This window comes from Scyliorhinus torazame, chromosome 21 (genome assembly GCF_047496885.1).
Source record: "Scyliorhinus torazame isolate Kashiwa2021f chromosome 21, sScyTor2.1, whole genome shotgun sequence".
Taxonomy (NCBI): Eukaryota; Metazoa; Chordata; class Chondrichthyes; order Carcharhiniformes; family Scyliorhinidae; genus Scyliorhinus; species Scyliorhinus torazame.
Window position 1 is genome coordinate 122699736 of NC_092727.1, and position 18143 is coordinate 122717878.

General features: G+C 48.6%; 1 protein-coding gene across 3 annotated transcripts in view; it reads left to right on the forward strand.

Annotated features, from left to right (window-relative positions):
* The window catches only part of cacnb1 (calcium channel, voltage-dependent, beta 1 subunit), a 298678-nt gene that overhangs the window by 24109 nt on the left and 256426 nt on the right, over positions 1 to 18143 (forward strand). For all 3 annotated transcript variants that reach the window (XM_072487438.1, XM_072487433.1, XM_072487434.1), the window contains exon 2: positions 13226 to 13312. In XM_072487438.1, the coding sequence (XP_072343539.1) occupies positions 13226 to 13312 (87 nt within the window). The remainder of the gene's footprint in view (positions 1 to 13225; positions 13313 to 18143) is intronic.

Here is an 18143-nt window from a genome sequence, read left to right on the forward strand (position 1 = left end):
ACTGACTGACAACAGCCATCTCTGTGCAGGCCAGGAATCAAGCCTGGGACTCTCCTGACAAGCTCAGCCCTAGAACAGACCGGTACAGGAGGCCTATCGGGATTGCGTTGAGGGCATATTTATCATGGCCTAAAAAGTTATGGCCTTCAAAACCATAAAAATGTCACAAATAGCAATGGAAGATAATGAGAAATCATTTCTGTTTTTATAATGAGGCATAATTTGTCTCCCAGTCTCTTAGAACTAAAACTGATATCTGACTGAAACTTGGAAACCAGGAACAGATCATAGTTTGGGCTGAGTTCCTTCCAGAGACTAAACAAAATGGCTTGAGGTCCAGAAATGGGGAGAGGAATAACTAATAAGGAATGACTAAGGGGGGGGGGGGATTAGTTACTGGGAGAAATGGGAAGATTGTTGACTGGAACAGGCCTATAGATTGTTGATTGAGAAGGATAAAGGGTTAGTTCCTGGGATGGATGGGGAGGTTATTTCCTGGGGTGAAGGTCAGCTATGGGTAGGGGTTATTTGTTACTGGAAGGTGGTAGGGGTTGGTTACAGGGAGGGGAGGAGGGTAGTAACTGCATGGGCAATTATTTGCTGGGAATCATAGAATCGCTACAGTAGAAGGAGGCCATTCAGCCCAGCAAATCTGCACTGACTCTCTGAAAGAGCACCCCTCCTAAGCTCACTTCCCTGCCCTATTCCTATAACCCTTTAACCTAACCTGCACACTGCAATTTAGCCTGGCCAATTCACGTAACCTGCACATCTTTGGACTGTGGCAGGAAACCGGAGCAACCGGAGGAAATTCACGCAGACAGGGGGAGAAAGTGCAAACTCCACCCAGACAGTCACCCGAGGCCGGAATTGAATCCGGGTCCCTGGCACCGCGAGGCAGCAGTGCTAACCGCTGGAAGGGAAGGGAAAGGGCAGTGGTAGTTACAGCATTTGGCAAAGGCAAGAGGTCCATTGATTACTGAACTGTAGGAGTTGGCGTCACCTCAGCCACCGGCCACTTTTCCATTGAATCACAGAGTTGGGGGGATTTTCATTCAGCTTCATCTTTCTTACGCGAAAACAACACAACAAATTGTAAATATTTTTTTACCTGAAGGCTGCTTCACCAAAAATGAGGCAGCCTGAAAAACGGCTTTGTTTCCCTGTGAAGGCCATTCATCAGCATGGCAAAGTTCCCAAATTTGGGCAGAAGAATGACTGTGAGGATCCTTTTGTCCTGAGTTACATTCCTGAATGACGCAATAACTGTGCTCATGCGATTTTAAAATAATATTTCCAGAGATGTCAAACTGTCCAAATATTATTCTAACAAGATTCACACAGATTTTTTTCACGGCAAATCAATTGGATGAAATTGGTACTGGGAGATTTTACACAGTCAGGACAAAGTTCATTACCCTGTTATTCTTCTATATGTATGAAGAAGTGACAGGTGAATGGGACTTGGTGCAATTTACATATGTGTATTTTGCAAATTTATAGTACTAATTTGCCACGCACTTGCAGGAGAATACATTGGCACATGGGATTGCCAACATACTTGAGCACCTATTGGCAGCATCATGCATTTAATGGAATGGGATAATTTGATGATTTGATGTCCTTAGAGTTTTGCTGGGTCAGAGGGTTATGGATAGCCTTGCCCATGGAATCTTAACATTTCTGTGAGCAGGTTTAAGTGGGTATGTAACAGGATCGTTCGTTCAGCCACATCAAAATGTCATCCTGCACACATATCTAGCTGGGTGTCTTTGCCATGCTTCTCTCAGTGCCCTAGGAAGCTCTTCCCTGATGAATTGTGTTGGACGTATTAGAAGGTGATGTTGTCACGCGATGGTCATGTGTCACTGTTCACTCAGAGAGTCTGAAGTGTTGCACCTTGACACGCATGTTGTAATCGGGAGCTGTGGATATTTATGGTGGAAGCTCCAATGGGTTTGTCCATGCTGCCTCCTCTGTAGCGTAGTCCATTTAGTCCCATCCCCTCGCTCTAGCCCATAGGCCTGATCACGTTCAATCGTCAATCCAATTTCCTTTTGAAATCATTCATCACCTCGACTTCCCCCACCCTTGCAGGCAGCGGGTTCCAGATCAGGACCACTTGCTTTGTGAAAAAGTTCTTCCTCATAACTCACAACAACCCCCCCCCCCCCCCCCGACCCGCCGCCACAACCCCCCCCCCCCCCCCCCCCAAATCTCTTGCCTAAAACATTGCGTCTGTCTCCCCAAGCCCTTGTGCCATCAACTAACAATAAATGTAAAAACATTTTTAAGAAACATTGTCCAGGTCCACACATTTACGGCCAATGAGACAAATTGTGACCATATTGCCTGGAATTCTGACATGTTTGTTCATGTGTTGGGAATCACATTCAGCAATTTCATCCATTTTATCTTGCAAACTGCCTTGAGATCCTTGACTGCTGTCCATAATAGTAAAATAAATTGGGAAAGAAATGAAAAGTTTTCACAAATTTAGCTAGTTGCAGTTAAATGTTTTAATTTAGGAAAACCCTGGAGCAGATATATGCTGTAAATGTTGATTCCTCCTGATGCACAGGCATCTCTCCACAGGCAAGTGATGGTTCCTAGTATGAGCCTAGTGCGTGCCACCACGGGATTGAACGTTTGTGTAATCTGTGCCAAATCTGCCTACGTTCTCCCTGTCCTCCGGTGTCAGCCATGGTTATTCAGTTACATCTTGAGCAGATGCTCGGGAATTACCAGGGCGATGAATTTGAGAGTTGAGGAGGTCAATTCCCTTTGCACCACCAATATTACCCAGCTCACTCCTGGATTTAGCAACAACTGGCGTAGACCTTTCAAAAGAGAAAATGCTGGAAAATCTCAGTAGGTCTGGCAGCATCTGTAGGGAGAGAAAAGAGCTAACGTTTCGAGTCCGATGACTCTTTGTCAAAGCTAACAGACAGAGAAAGTGGGAAATATTTATACTGTGGCGTGAGAATGAAAGGTGAGTCATAGCCACAGAAACCCAGGGAAACCGGGTGCTAATGGCCACAGAAACCAGGGGGAAAGAGTGCTAATGGCAGTCCCCAGAGAGAACAAAAGATGTGAAAGGTCAAACAGCAGGGAAACTAACATCAGAGGGCGAACTGTAGATGTGGGGGGAGGGGAAGGGGGAAGCAAAGAGGAGAAAAGTGAAGGAAAGGTGGATAAAATTGGGGGGGGGGTGGAATTAAACATATATTAAGAAAGAAAGAAATGGTAAAAGACAGTTAAAATGAAATGAAAACAAATGGGTCGAGGTGGGGTAGAGCTGATCATCTGAAGTTGTTTCCCGGTTTCCCTGGGTTAGCTCTTTTCTCTCCCTACAGATGCTGCCAGACTTGCTGAGATTTTCCAGCATTTTCTCTTTTGTTTCAGATTCCAGCATCCGCAGTAATTTAGTATATATGGTGTAGACCTTTCTTTCCTTTGTCTAGTTATCACTATGTGACCTGTGGGAGACTCTCTTCCGACTTTTCCGTCACTCTCCCTTTCTCACCCCTCCTCCCGGACTAGACCCCCGAACAGAATACTGGACCAAAACCCCAATATTTTAGTTTATTTTGTAAGACTGTGCAGAGAGAATAATTCGCTCGAGGAGCGATTGCACAAAGAAATAGAGATTTGGTATTTTGAAACAAAACTTTATTATTAACACAATATTAAACTCTTTATAAAACACCTAGAAAGAGTTTAGAATTACCCATGAAATAATACTACGCAGTACAGTAAATACAATACCCTTAATTATATCTCTATTCCCAATTAAACAACAAGAAATAAAAAAGCATACAGCTCTCAATCCATCCTACATCCCACTGGCAATACTTGTTTTCCAGACAGATTTGGCTCCTGTTAGAACCCCTGTAGATCCTGATTGGGTGTCTTCAAAAAGCTGTTTCATCTGGTGGGTTTCAGCTTCCCCCTGGTCCTCAGACAAGACTGCCCTGCTTCAAATACTATTAATCCATTTTAATTATCCTACTGTGAGAGCAAAATGCCTTACCTGTGGACTCAGTGTTCGCCAGACCAGAACTCAACTCAAAAGCATTCTCAAAAAGTCTGAACGCCTTAGCTCCACCCGGCAATGACGTCATCTCACCAAGTTGAAAACAAATCAACTCCCCAGAGTGAAAACACTTGAACTCCCCAGGGACTCCCCCTAGTCAAACAATAAGTTTCGCCCAGACTTTTTACTCAGGTCAATTTCACCTCTGGCTCCTAAAAGCTTTCTGGTTTTGCAAAAAAAGATTATTTTAAAAACACGACCACTGCAGTCAAACACACTCTAACACAGGCTTTTAACCCTTAAATTGCCAAATGTTTATAATCCAATATATCTAATCTCCGGCATTCGTCTCGCACAGAGGGAGCCCCGGGTTAAAGGGCTGTGATAGTGGCAAGCAAAATGTACTTTTTCAAAAACACTTCTTGGAAATATTGTCAACTGATTGTTTTCCTCTATAAATGCAGGTTGTGGGTGTCCTTGAATCATAGAATATACAGTGCAGAAGGAGGCCATTCGGCCCATCGAGTCTGCACCAGCCCTTGTAAAGAGGACCGTACCTATGTCTCCATCCCACCCCGCAACCCAGCAACCCCACCTCACCTTTTTGGACATTAAGGGGCAATTTATCATGGCCAATCCACCTAACCTGCACATCTTTGGACTGTGGGAGGAAACCGGAGCACCCGGAGGGAACCCACGCAGACACGGGGAGAACGTGCAGACTCCACACAGGCAGTGTCCCAAGGCGGGAATTGAACCCGGGACCCTGCTGCTGTGAAGCAACAGTGCTAACCACTGTGCTGCCGTGCCGCCCCTAAAGTGGCGAACCTAAAGTGTCCCGACTAGACTTCCCATCCTTTCTACAGAGATAAAGGGCCTATTAAAGTTGTTTAGTGAGAAAGAAAATAAGGAAGGAGCGAAGAAACTTGATAATAGTTGCTAATGCAGGTCCTATTTATATACTCTGTTCAATCTCAGCAGCCCCAGTTTACTGGCAATGCAAATATTTGAACCCTGACCTGCGCTGCAATTGCTGTCTCAGCTGAGACAATGAGGGTGCTACAATCGACTGGTGCCCGTGCACCAAGGGAGGAGACGGCATCAGTCGGCCTTCCTGTTCCTGAGTCCTACAGGCTGCTTGCTGCTGTAAATTGTCCTTGTGCGGTCACTGGGCGAGGACAGAGATGTATCCCAGTGAAAATCAGCAGTTTCAGAAGAACATACTGCACAGAAGGGAAAGGGAGACCAGTCAACCCATTGTGTCTGTACTGGCTGTCTGAAAGAGCTGCCCAATTGGTCCCACCCCCCTGCGCTTACCCCATGGCCCTGCAGATTTTTACATATTCAAGTATTTATCCAATACCCTCCCGAACATTGCAATGAATTCCGCTTCCACTGCCCACCCAGACAGCGCATTCCAGATCATAGCTGTTTGCTATGTCACCTGTTTCCCCTGATTATTGAGCCTCTTGCCAATCGAAACCATTTCTCTTTACACAAACAAAACTCTTCATGAGAAGGAGAGGAAGAATGGCAGGAACAAGGGAAGGATCTATGTGGAGTTACAGAGAAATTACTGGACACAAATGGGTCATTTGGTTTGGCTGGGTCCATGGTCCACCAGAGCCATCTCCCACCCTCCTGGATCTAATCCCAGTGGCACGGCATTCTATTCCTTTCTTCAAGAGAGGTTCAGCGAGGGAATTCCCCAGTGTGGAGTCGGGGCAGCAGGAGGCACAATCACAACGATGCAACATGGATGGGAAATTTACAATTGTGGCATTGTGAAACTGGAACCCAGTGTGGATCGATCAACGGGCCATGGTACAAGTTACCATATGGGCAGTGAATGCTTGGGGTGGCCCTAAGTTGGTTGAAGTGAAAGATGGGTGGCTGGCCAGGAGCATGTTGGAATAGTCAAGTCTAAGTAGTAACAAAGGTATTGATGGAAGGCCTCAGCAGCAGAGTAGGGTGATGTTCCAAGGATTGGGAGTAGCTGGTCGAGTAGGTATGCGGTCAAAAGCTCATTTCAAATTGGACATCAAGGCCGCATTAACCAAGTATGTTGCGTGGCATTCAATGCTGCGTGGTAGATAGTAGTAATAATAATCTTTATTGGTGTCACAAGTAGGGTTACGTTAACACAGCAAAGAAGTTACTGTGAAAATCCCCTGGTCGCCACATTCCAGCGCCTGTTCGGGTACACCGAGGGAGAATTCAGAATGTCCAATTCACCTAACAGCACGTCTTTCGGGACTTGTGGGAGGAAACCGGAGCACCCGGAGGAAACCCATGCAGACACAGGGAGAACGTCCAAACTTTGCGCAGACAATGGCCCAAGCCGGGAATCGAACCCGGGACCTGGCGCTGTGAAGCCACAGTGCTAACCACTGTGCCACCATGTCGCCTTGTAAGATTATTGGCATGATTTATTCAACCCAAAGCTGCTGTGCTACAACTGAAACTGGAAACTGTAATTGTCCACTAGAGGTCCATCTTCAAGCTGTGGGCAATTGCTTAATACTACAGCAAATTCTGTGTCTGAATGCATTACACCCTCCAGCCTAAATGTGTAAACAGAAACCAATATTAAACACTTGTCATTGCTTCAGAACAGTCAACTGTAGACAAATCTAAACAGGATCCTGGCGAAAATCTCCCGAAACGGCGCGATGTCCGCCGACTGGCGCCCAAAACGGCGCCAATCAGACGGGCATCACGCCGCCCCAAAGGTGCGGAATGCTCCGCATCTTTGGGGGCCGAGCCCCAACATTGAGGGGCTAGGCCGACGCCGGAGGAATTTCCGCCCCGCCAGCTGGCGAAAACGGCCTTTGTTGCCCCGCCAGCTGGCCCGGAAATGACATCTCGGGGCGGCGCATGCGCGGGAGCGTCAGCGGCCGCTGACAGTGTCCCACGCATGCGCAGTGGAGGGAGTCTCCTCTGCCTCCGCCATGGTGGAGACCGTGGCGGAGGCGGAAGGGAAAGAGTGCCCCCATGGCACAGGCCCGCCCGCGGATCGGTGGGCCCCGATCGCGGGCCAGGCCACCGTGGGGGCACCCCCCGGGGCCAGATCGCCCCGCGCCCCCCCAGGACCCCGGAGCCCGCCCACACCGCCTTGTCCCGCCGTTCAAAAGGTGGTTTAATCCACGCCGGCGGGACAGGCAATTTATCGGCGGGACTTCGGCCCATCTGGGCCGGAGAATTGAGCAGGGGGGCCCGCCAACCGGCGCGGCCCAATTCCCGCCCCCGCCGAATATCCAGTGCCGGAGACTTCGGCAACCGACGGGGGCGGGATTCACGGCAGCCCCCGGCGTTTCTCCAACCCGGCGGGGGGTCGGAGAATGACGCCCCTCACGGCCTTCTGTGTAAGCTTTCCATTCATATCACTTTATATTCAATTCACTTCGAAAGAATCTAACACTATGACTGCAGATATATTGGCCTATCTGTTCCATTCCTCATTGAGTGGTAATCAATCAGAATTAATAATCAATCTGATCTGCGTGACTTGGACGTGGTATTGATCCCATGTGCCTGTCTTTTCAAGGTGGGTTGGGTCTTGGATTTGGAAGTTGCTGCTGAAGAAGCTTTGCCGAGTTGCATCTTGCAGAGGATACACACTTCTACAAATTTCACTCCTAGTAAAAGACTTATTTCACCAACTCTATCCCCAGTGGTCCCTCGACACCTTTCCCAGTTGTGTACAAGGATCGCTTGGAGAGAACACCTTTCTGAATGTTAGTCGATAATAGCAAGAAATGCATGAACTGCACAGGAAATTAGGAAATAAACTTGGAAATTTGGAACGCTTCCCTGTGGACGATTAATTCTCCCTTCCCCTCCCTATCCCATTCCCCACAGTTGGATAAATATCACAGAACATCATTGAGGAGGTAGAAAGCTATAGCCCACCATGCTCACACCGCATTCATTTGTGTATCTCCTGTGCCTGAAGAAGTCTTCCTTTGATTAAAGACAATCTTGGCCAGAGTAGGTATCATTAATCGTTGCTGTGACTGCTCCTGTGCTTGCCTCATTGGTTTCCCATCCTCCATTCACTGCATTCCAGTTCTGAAATCACTTTTGAAAGTCATTCCAACAGAGCAAGGCACAATAAAAGGAAAAGCACAGGCAGCTGGAACCAGTCTCCATCCAACTTGGAAGCTGCCACCTCATGGACTTGGATGAGATCCTTTGATTGAGGGATGAAAGAATCAGGCACTTAAAACTGATCAAAGTGTTGTGTTTTTACAGTTTTAATTAAGAAAGGGCTTCCCATTGAATCCAGGCAAAATATGAACTGTTAATGTCACATTTCCATCCTGTAGTTCAGGGTCAAAGAGCGAACCTGGCGCTCCACCAACTTTCCATTTTGGTGTTCAAACTGAATTCAAAGTATGTCTTTGATTTATCAAAGCATCCTCCCATTCCCATTCATTTAATTAAATTCAGGTCAACTTGAAAGTGAAGCCTAGATTTGCACTTAATTTTAACTGTTGTCACTAATTGGACTTCTCGTCTTTCGACGCCCGAGTCTGTCCATTTAAAAAAAAATTTAGAGTATCCAATTATTTTTTTTTCCCAATTAAGGGGCAATTTAGCGTGGCCAATCCACCTAACCGGCACATCTTTGGGTTGTGAGGGTGAGACCCAAGCAGACGCGGGGAGAATGTGCAAACTCCACATGGACAGTGAGCCGGGGCCGGGATTCGAACCCGGGTCCTCGGCACCGTGAGGCAGCAGTGCTAATCACTACGCCACCGTGCCGGCCTGAGTCTGTCCACTTGACAGAAAATTTTAATTAGCTCTGGACTCAACACTCGTGTAGATTTGAATGACGACTTTGACTATCAGCGAAGAGATTTTTGTGTTTCGAAGGAATGTTCCCGTCAATTAAAAAGAAATTCTCAAAATTACACCTGGCTCCAGGGAATACACTTTTGGGAGCCTGGTTAAGCACATGCCGACAATCTCACCGAGGGACAGTTGACATCAAAAGCTGCAGATATAAGGATCATTGCCCAGTCTGAGGTTCTGTGGCGGACTGTCTGAAATCATGCACATCCCCTGTCAGTTAGTTTGGGCTAAGGGGTCTTTTGGTGTTGTGCGGTGATGGAGGGGCGGAGAGGGGGCAGGTAACCAGTTAGATTAGAGCAGAATCGTGTCGGATCCTGACTCACATTGTTTGCCACTGGCTCAGCTCCGCATTAGTGGAGGCCTGGGAATACAGAGTCTGCCGAGAACTGCCATCACTAGAAAAGTCCAAAACCAAATGGTGGAGAAAGGTCTAGAAATGGTTCGATGTCTGAGGGTTGTTTTGCTGAAGCTAAAAGCTAATTGAATCTTTAATGATTGGCCGCATGTCTGTTGGGGGGGGGGGGGGGGGGGGGGCGTCATATGAACTTACAAATTAGGAGCAGGAGTAGGCCATTCAGCCCCTCAAACCTGCTTTGCCATTCCGTAAGAGCATTCAAAGCTGATCTGATTGTGGCCTCAACTCCACACTCCACCTGCCACTGATAACCTTTGACTCCATCAAATATATTCATGGCCCCGCCTCCATTGCCCTCTAGGGAACAGAATTCCACAGACTCATGACCTTCAGAGAAAAAAATTCTCATTGCCATTGCCAGGGCAGCTCGGTAACACAGTGGTTAGCACTGTGGCTTCACAGCGCCAGGATCCCAGGTTCAATTCCCCACTGGGTCACTGTCTGTGCGGAGTCTGCACGTTCTCCCCGTGTCTGCGTGGGTTTCCTCCGGGTGCTCCGGCTTCCTCCCACAGTCCAAAGACGTGCAGGTTAGGTGGATTGGCCATGATGAATTGCCCTTAGTGACCAAAAGGGTTAGGAGGGGTTATTGGGTTACGGGGCTAGGGTGGAAGTGAGGGCTTAAGTGGATTGGTACAGAGTCGATGGGCCGAATGGCCTCCTTCTGCACTGTATGTTCTGTTCTAAATGGGAGACCGCTTATTTTTAAACTGTGTCCCCTAGTCCTAGTCTCTTCCACAAGGAGAAACATTGGGCAGCATGGTGGCTAGCACTGCTGCCTCACAGCGCCAGGGACCCGGGTTCGATGCCAACCTTGCGGGACTGTGTGGAGTTTGCACATTATTCCCGTCTCTGCATGGGTTTCCTCCGGGTGCTCCGGTTTCCTCCCACAGTCCAAAGATGTGAAGGTTAGGTGGATTGGATATGCTAAATTGCCCCTAGGTGGGGTTACAAGGATAGGGTGGTGGATTGGGCCTAGGTTAGGATGCTCTTTCAGCGGGTCAGTGCAGACTTGATGGGCCGTATGGCCTCCTTTGCAATGTAGGGGTTCTATGATCTTTTCAGCATCTACCCTGTGAAGTCCCCTCAGGATCATATATGTTTAAATAAGATCACCTCTCGTTATTCTAAATCCCAAAACAGGCCCTGCTTGTCCAACCTTTCCTCATAGCTCTCTCCGTCCATCCCAGGTATCAGTCGAGTGAACCATCTTTGAACTGCTTCCAACGCATTTATGTCCTTAAAGAAGGGGACCAAAACTGTACTGAATGCTTTGGATGTGGTAACCCCAATGCCCTGTACATCTGTAGTGAAACATCCCTATTTTACATTTCATTCCCCTTGCAAAGAACCAACAACATTCCATTTGCCTTCCTAATCACCTGTATACTAATTGTTCCTGACTCATGTTCCCAGGACAACCAGGTCCCTCTGTACCTCAGAGTTTTGCAATCTCTCTCCATTTGAATAATTTGGAACATCACTGAAATCATGTTTTCAGGATACATGAGCACACATATTGGCCGCAGTCTACCGGCCACATTGCGCCCGAACGAGAGGGGGACCTCAGCGACCCCTTAGTGGGATGTCATCACTTGGTGGGGTGTGGAGTAATGCCCATGTGTGTGTGTGTGTGTGGGGGCGGGTGGGATGTGTGGGAGACCCTCAAGCCCACTTAGAGATCGGGACACCTTTTCCAAATGGTGGCCCGATCTCTGAGGGGCCGGTCTGGCTAGTGAGTGCAGCTTCCGCGTGATGAAAATAATTCTAAGGGCGTGATTTACTGACCAACCCAGCGGCGGAAGCGGCCTGCCAGAAGGATTTACCGACCCTGCCAATGTCGACGGGATTTCCCGGTGACGGCACCCCTCGTCGCCAGGAATCCGGTGTGGGACCGGAATATCCTGCCAACGAGAACAGCCGGTAGATCGCGCCCTAAGTGTGGGCTACCCGGCGAGAAACTCCTTAGGGCCCGAAAAAGTGACTTAGTGTGGTTAGATAGCGGTGGGGAAATCACCGACAGAGTTGGGGAAAAACTCCCAGAGAAACCCGCCTGAAATGACACTAAGAAACCTTTCTGTTAGATCGCACCCATTGTATCTATCCCAATGACTTTGTAGCTAAATTGGTTACTGTAATTGTGGGCTCGATTCAACCGAAACATTTCTATGTCCGGGTTCGGGCACGTTCAGTGGGAAAAAAGGGGTTTGGAGTAATGCCCATGTGTGCGGGGGGGAGTTGGGGTGGGGGGGGGGGCATTACCCGTGGCTGGGGGGTGTGGGAGACCCTCAAGCCCACTTAGAGATCAGGACACCTTTTTAAAAGACCCCGCTGTTCAACGGCACTTTGCCAACTTTTTGTTTGGCCTCGGCAAAGCCGCACTTTAGTCATTTCCTGTGCCAATGTACAAAGACAACTCGCAGATCGGGGCGCCATTTTTAAAGGCAGCCTCGATCTTTTGACCCCATCAAGGACCCCGGCGCGGCCTCCGAATTCCCCACTGCGCCCAATTTGCCTCTTCCAGGGTCCTCGAGCCCCCACACCTCTTGTGCAAGACACCCCTGGGCCTGACCCCTGGCGTGGGCAACCTGGCACCTTGGTCCTGCCATGGTGCCTTGGCGGCAGTGTCCACGTGCCAAGCTGGCTGTGCCAAGGTGCCCAGGTGCCAGAGAGAGTGCCAGGGTGCCACCCTGCCCAATCAGGGGTCTCCATGGTCTGGGAGACCCCCATCTTCGGTGCCTTTATGACTGGCCCACGTTTGAGTGGAGCAGTACTAAACAGGGCCCTGGCGAGGTCTCCCAAGTGCAGCCAGTGAATCCCGGGCCCTGGGAGTATTTGACAAATGCACATTTAAATGAACCTAATGATTCACTTAGATATGCTGATCTGGATCATGCCCAGTGAGGGCGAGATCCAGTTCATGACGACTCGCGAGACTCCGTTAAATCTCGCGAGATGTTTCCAGCGAGAGGCCTCACGCGAGAATCAACGGCCGAGGCCCGTTGTTTCCTTTTAGTTCTCCGTGAGTTATGAATGACGTGCTGTTTATGAAATAACATTTTATCTCCATTCATTGCTGGAGATTTCTGTGTGCAACTTTGCTGCTGCATTTCCCACATTTCACCAGTGATTCCAAAAAAGAGTGACTTCATTGGCTGTAATGTGCTTTGGGCCATGCTGAGGATGTGAAAGGTGTTATATAAATGCAAGTTCTTTGTTTCCATTTGTTTTGCCTTCTTGATGGTGGGTGGTGGCTGTCATGTTCTGTAGACTGGCCGATATGAAGGATGTACTGCAGAACATCAATTTTAAATAATGTAATGTGATACAACTGCGTGGTAAAGAGAACTGGAATAAATAAATACTAACGCTAACTAACTATTGTAGAGCTACTGCAAAATACGTCTGTCCACCAACACGACTTACTCCCAACTGCCTCGGGGCACAGCGCCGCATGGTGGACCTATACTGCCACACTGCCACCTGTTGGTCGGAGGTCGTGTACAATATTATATACAGGATTGCTTTATGCATAATCATCAAAGTGGCAGATTGTACAACTGCACGGCAGGAATATTGGGCTTTTACAGTCCAATTTTGGCTGGATGAGCGAACACAAGCACTTTCTGAGAACGATCACCGATTGCCAATCTGAAATGGGAACTCTGGCTCCAATTTTCCATTCCCATATCTGCGGCTAACTTCAGCACCCCAATCACTACGTCCGTTAGCTTGGGGGGAGAGACGAAGGATCAAACAGAGGACCTTGATAGACGGTATGGCTCAGAGACACTCTGGGCTTAATATGTGCCAAGTGAGCCTTAAAGAAAACATCAACTTTACAGATCTGCTTCTAAAGAATTAGTCATTGATTTGTCACAAACCTTTTAACCTATTTTTCTTTTTCTTTCGTTCAAAAGGGAAAGTACGCCAAAAGGAAAAGTCGATTTAAACGCTCCGATGGTAGCACATCCTCGGATACAACATCCAACAGCTTTGTGAGACAGGTAAGTAGATGTTCAAAAGCACTATCAGCTGACTATATATATGTGTGTTCCTATTTTATTAATAATACTGTGGTCAGTACTGCCCTCTTCCACTTCCTCTGGAAAGACTCTGTCCTACAGAGGATCTCCTCTTTCAACATAACGAATTGCAGAAATTCAGTTCTTTCCAAGATCTCAAATCACACTTCGACCCAGTTGTAGGGCTCACATCAATGGCTAGTTGCTCAATTTGCTGATTTAAAAACCCAAGCCTGATAATTTACCCAATTTCTCCCCCCCTCCTAACGCTATTTATAGTTCCCAAACATTGCACCATGGACCTTGCCTTGTCATCCAGATATTAAGAGGCAAACTATTATGTAGGAGGAGGTGGAATAATGACAGTGCTGGAACATTTATAATCTCTATCAATATTTTCGATGAGGGGACTGCGTGTAATGTATCCAAGTGTATAGATGATGCAAAGTTCTGTGGGAATGTAAGCTGCAAGGAGGGTGCAAAGAGGTATCAGGTTAACTGCATCACCAAGCCATTGCAGATGGAATTTAATAATGTGGGGATGTGTAAAGTTATTTATTTGGAAAGGAAAAATAGAAAAGCAGAGACTGGGAATTTCTGCTTTTCAGTGGAACCCCTGGGTGTCCTTGTGCATGAATCACAAAATGTCAGCGTGTAAGTGCAGCAAACAATTAGGAAGGCAGATGTTAGCCTTCATCATGGGAGGATTGGGGTAATAGGAGAGAAGGTCAATACCATTCCCATTTCCCTAAAAATGTAATGATGTCATTCTTTAAAATGTGAGATAAAAAATATTGTAAAAACAGGAGCAGACGTAGCCCTTGTGAGCCCTCAAACCTGCACCCCCATTCAATAAGGTCTTTGATGAATTTCGACAGCAATTCTACTTTCCTGCCTTACCTCCAAGTACCTTGATTCACTTAGGGCTTGAATATTTATCACTCTCAGTCTTGTGTATACCCAATGGCTGAACATCCATGGTTCTCTCGGATTCCAAACAGGATTTGCAATCCCCCTGATTTGTTGGTGTAACTGAATCCTGCATTCTCTCCTGGAGTTCATTTTCCAGTATCATCCAAGTCGAACAGCCTCCTTGAGGTGTTATAATTATGCACAGCACTGGTGTGGAGCACCGATACAGACCTCTTTCTGTCTCACTCGTGGTTTCTTGTACGTTGCTGTGAAATAGCTGCTTGATTTGATTGCTTCATTCTCCATGCTGTTGCTAGTAAGTCACCATTTCCACTCTGCAGGTTAGATTTTTGTGATTCTTAGTCTGTTTTACATTTGAAGCAACATCTGCATTTTTGTCGTATCCTATTCCAGAAGTATGTGGAATAAAGGTAAAGGGTGAGCTCTCCCGGGTTGTCCACACCAGCGGGTCCTTCTGGTCCTGCCGATGGCGCAACACTACCGTGGGTTTCCCGGCAACTTGGGGTGGATTCAATGGGAAGATCCCACCAACGGCAGGTTAATCTCACGGCCGTGAAGCATGCTGAAGGGAGAATCTCACCCCAGGAGGATTTGGGTTTACAGCCCTTGCAGCGGGCTGTACTTTTTATGGTACAGATATCAGAGCAGAAAAGACACAGGGCGCAATCTAATAGAAAAGTTTCTAAGTGTAATCTGTGGCGGGTTTTACTGGAAGTTTCACTCCGGCTCTGTTGGTGAGATCTGGACTGCCATCTAACCACACTTAGAGCACCATCTATCCAAATGGGGACAGAGACCCATAGAACATAGAACATAGAAAAATACAGCACAGAACAGGCCCTTCGGCCCACGATGTTGTGCCGAACCTTTGACCTAGATTAATCATAGATTATCATAGAATTTACAGTGCAGAAGGAGGCCATTCAGCCCACTGAGTCTGCACCGGCTCTTGGAAAGAGCACCCCACCCAAGGTCAACACCTCCACCCTATCCCCACAACCCAGCAACCCCACCCAACACTAAGGGCAATTCTGGACACTAAGGGCAATTTATCACGGCCAATCCACCTAACCTGCACATCTTTGGACTGTGGGAGGAAACCGGAGCACCCGGAGGAAACCCACGCACACACGGGGAGGACGTGCAGACTCCGCACAGACAGTGATCCAAGCCGGAATCGAACCTGGGACCCTGGAGCTGTGAAGCAATTGTGCTAACCACTATGCTACCGTGCTGCCCTTAAGAACAAATTAATCTACACTATATCATTCTACCGTAATCCATGTACCTATCCAATAGCTGCTTGAAGGTCCCTAATGTTTCTGACTCAATTACTTCCACAGGCAGTGCATTCCATGCCCCCACTACTCTCTGGGTAAAGAACCTACCTCTGACATCTCCCCTATATCTTCCACCATTCACCTTAAATTTATGTCCCCTTGTAATGGTTTGTTCCACCCGGGGAAAAAGTCTCTGACTGTCTACTCTATCTAGTCCCCTGATCATCTTATAAACCTCTATCAAGTCGCCCCTCATCCTTCTCCGTTCTAATGAGAAAAGGCCTACCATATTGCGAGATTAGTGATCATTTGTCGAGCATCAGCCACTCAGGATGGGAGAAAGTATTAGCACTGCTGCCTCGCGGCGCCGAGGTCCCAGGTTCGAACCCGGCCCTGGGTCACTCTCCGTGTGGAGTTTGCACATTCTCCCCGTGTTTGCGTGGGTTTCGCCCCCACAACCCAAAGATGTGCACGGTATGTGGATTGGCCACGCTAAATTGCCCCTTCATTGGAAAAAATGAATTGGGGACTCTAAATTTTTTTTTAAAAAGGATGTGAGGAAGTTATATTTTCTACAGCTTTTTATTGAAGGAAATATTAGGGGCAGCACGGTAGCACCAGTGGCTAGCACTGTGGCTTCACAGCGCCAGTGTCCCAGGTTCGATTCCCCACTTGGTCACTGTCTGTGTGGTGTCTGCACGTTCTCCCCGTGTCTGCGTGAGTTTCCTCCGGGTGCTCCGGTTTCCTCCCATAGTCCAAAGATGTGCAGGTTAGGTGGATTGGCCATGATAAATTGCCCTTAGTGACCAAAAAAGATTAGGAGGGGTTACTGGGTTACAGGGATAGGGTGGAAGTGAGGGCTTAAATGGGTCGGTGCAGACTCGATGGGCCGAATGGCCTCCTTCTGCACTGTATGTTCTATGACAGGATTGTGCAAGGGAAGATCACAGAATGGCTGAAAATACTTGGTGCAGTTTCACATCATTTGAAAAGGTACCAACAGCAGTTCTTTTCTTGTAGCTGTAGCTTAGTGGGTAGCTTAGGGGGGTCGGTTTAGCTCAGTTGGCTGGACAGCTGGTTTGTGATGCAGAGCAAGGCCAACAGCGCGGGTTCAATCCCGGTACCGGCTGAGGTTATTCATGAAGGACCCGCCTTCTCACCTTTGCCCCCCTGCCTGAGGTGTGGTGACCCTTGGGTTAAATCACCACCAGTTAGCTCTCCCTTTCAAAGGGGAAAGCAGCCTATGGTCATCTAGGACTATGGTAACTTTACCATATGTGGTGGGAAGCACTCTCGTCTCTGAGTCTGAAAAGCTATGGGTTCAAGTCTCACTTCAGGAGCGAAATTCTCCCCAAACGGCGCGATGTCTGCCGACTGGCGCCCAAAACGGCGCCAATCAGACGGGCATCGCGCCGCCCCAAAGGTGCGGAATGTCCGCATCTTTGGGGGCCGAGCCCCAACATTGAGGGGCTAGGCCGGCGGCGGAGGGATTTCCGCCCCGCCAGCTGGCGGAAACGGCCTTTGGTACCCCGCCAGCTGGCGCGGAAATGACATGTCGGGGCGGCGCATGCACGGGAGCGTCAGCGGCCGCTGACAGTTTCCCGCGCATGCGCAGTGGGGAGAGTCTATTCCGCCTCCGCCATGGTGGATACCGTTGCGGAGGCGGAAGGGAAAGAGTGCCCCCACGGCACAGGCCCGCCCGCGGATCGGTGGGCCCCGATCGCGGGCCAGGCAACCGTGGGGCACCCCCCGGGGTCAGATCGCCCCGTGCCCCCCCCAGGACCCGGAGCCCGCCCACGCCGCCTTGTCCCGCCGGTAAATAGGTACTCTAATTTACGCCGGCGGGACAGGCAATTTATCGGCGGGACTTTGGCCCATCCGGGCCGGAGAATCGAGCAGGGGGGCCCGCCAACCGGCGTGGCCCGATTCCCGCCCCCGCCGAATATCTGGTACCGGAGACTTCGGCAACTGGTGGGGGCGGGATTCAGGTCGGCCAACGGCCATTCTCCGACCTGCTGGGAGGGGTCGGAGAATGACGCCCCAGATGATGCTACGTTCAACCTAGGTTAACACTCTTGTGCCAGCTGCAGTTGGAGGTGCTGTCTTTCAAATGAACTGTCTGCCTTCTGGTGGACATAAAAGATCCCATGGCACGAGGGGGCGGCAAGGTAGCACAGTGGTTAGCACCGTTGCTTCACAGCGTCAGGGTCCCAGGTTCGATTCCCGGCTTGGGTCACTGTCTGTGTGGAGTCTGCACGTTCTCCCCGTGTGTGCGTGGGTTTCCTCCGGGTGCTCCAGTTTCCTCCCACAAGTCCCGAAAGACGCGCTGTTAGGTGAATTGGACATTCTGAATTCTCCCTCTGCGTACCCGAACAGGCGCCGGAGATTTTCACAGTAACTTCACTGCAGTGTTAATGTAAGCCTCCTTGTGACACTAAACAGATTATTATTTCAAAGAATAGGAAGGAACGTTCCCTGGTGTTCTGGCCAATATTTATCTCTTAATTAACATCACTAAAAACTGATTGTTGTTAAATTGGTATTGGAAACTTACTTTGTCTAAATTGGCTTCCATATTTCGTACATTACTACATTTCAGA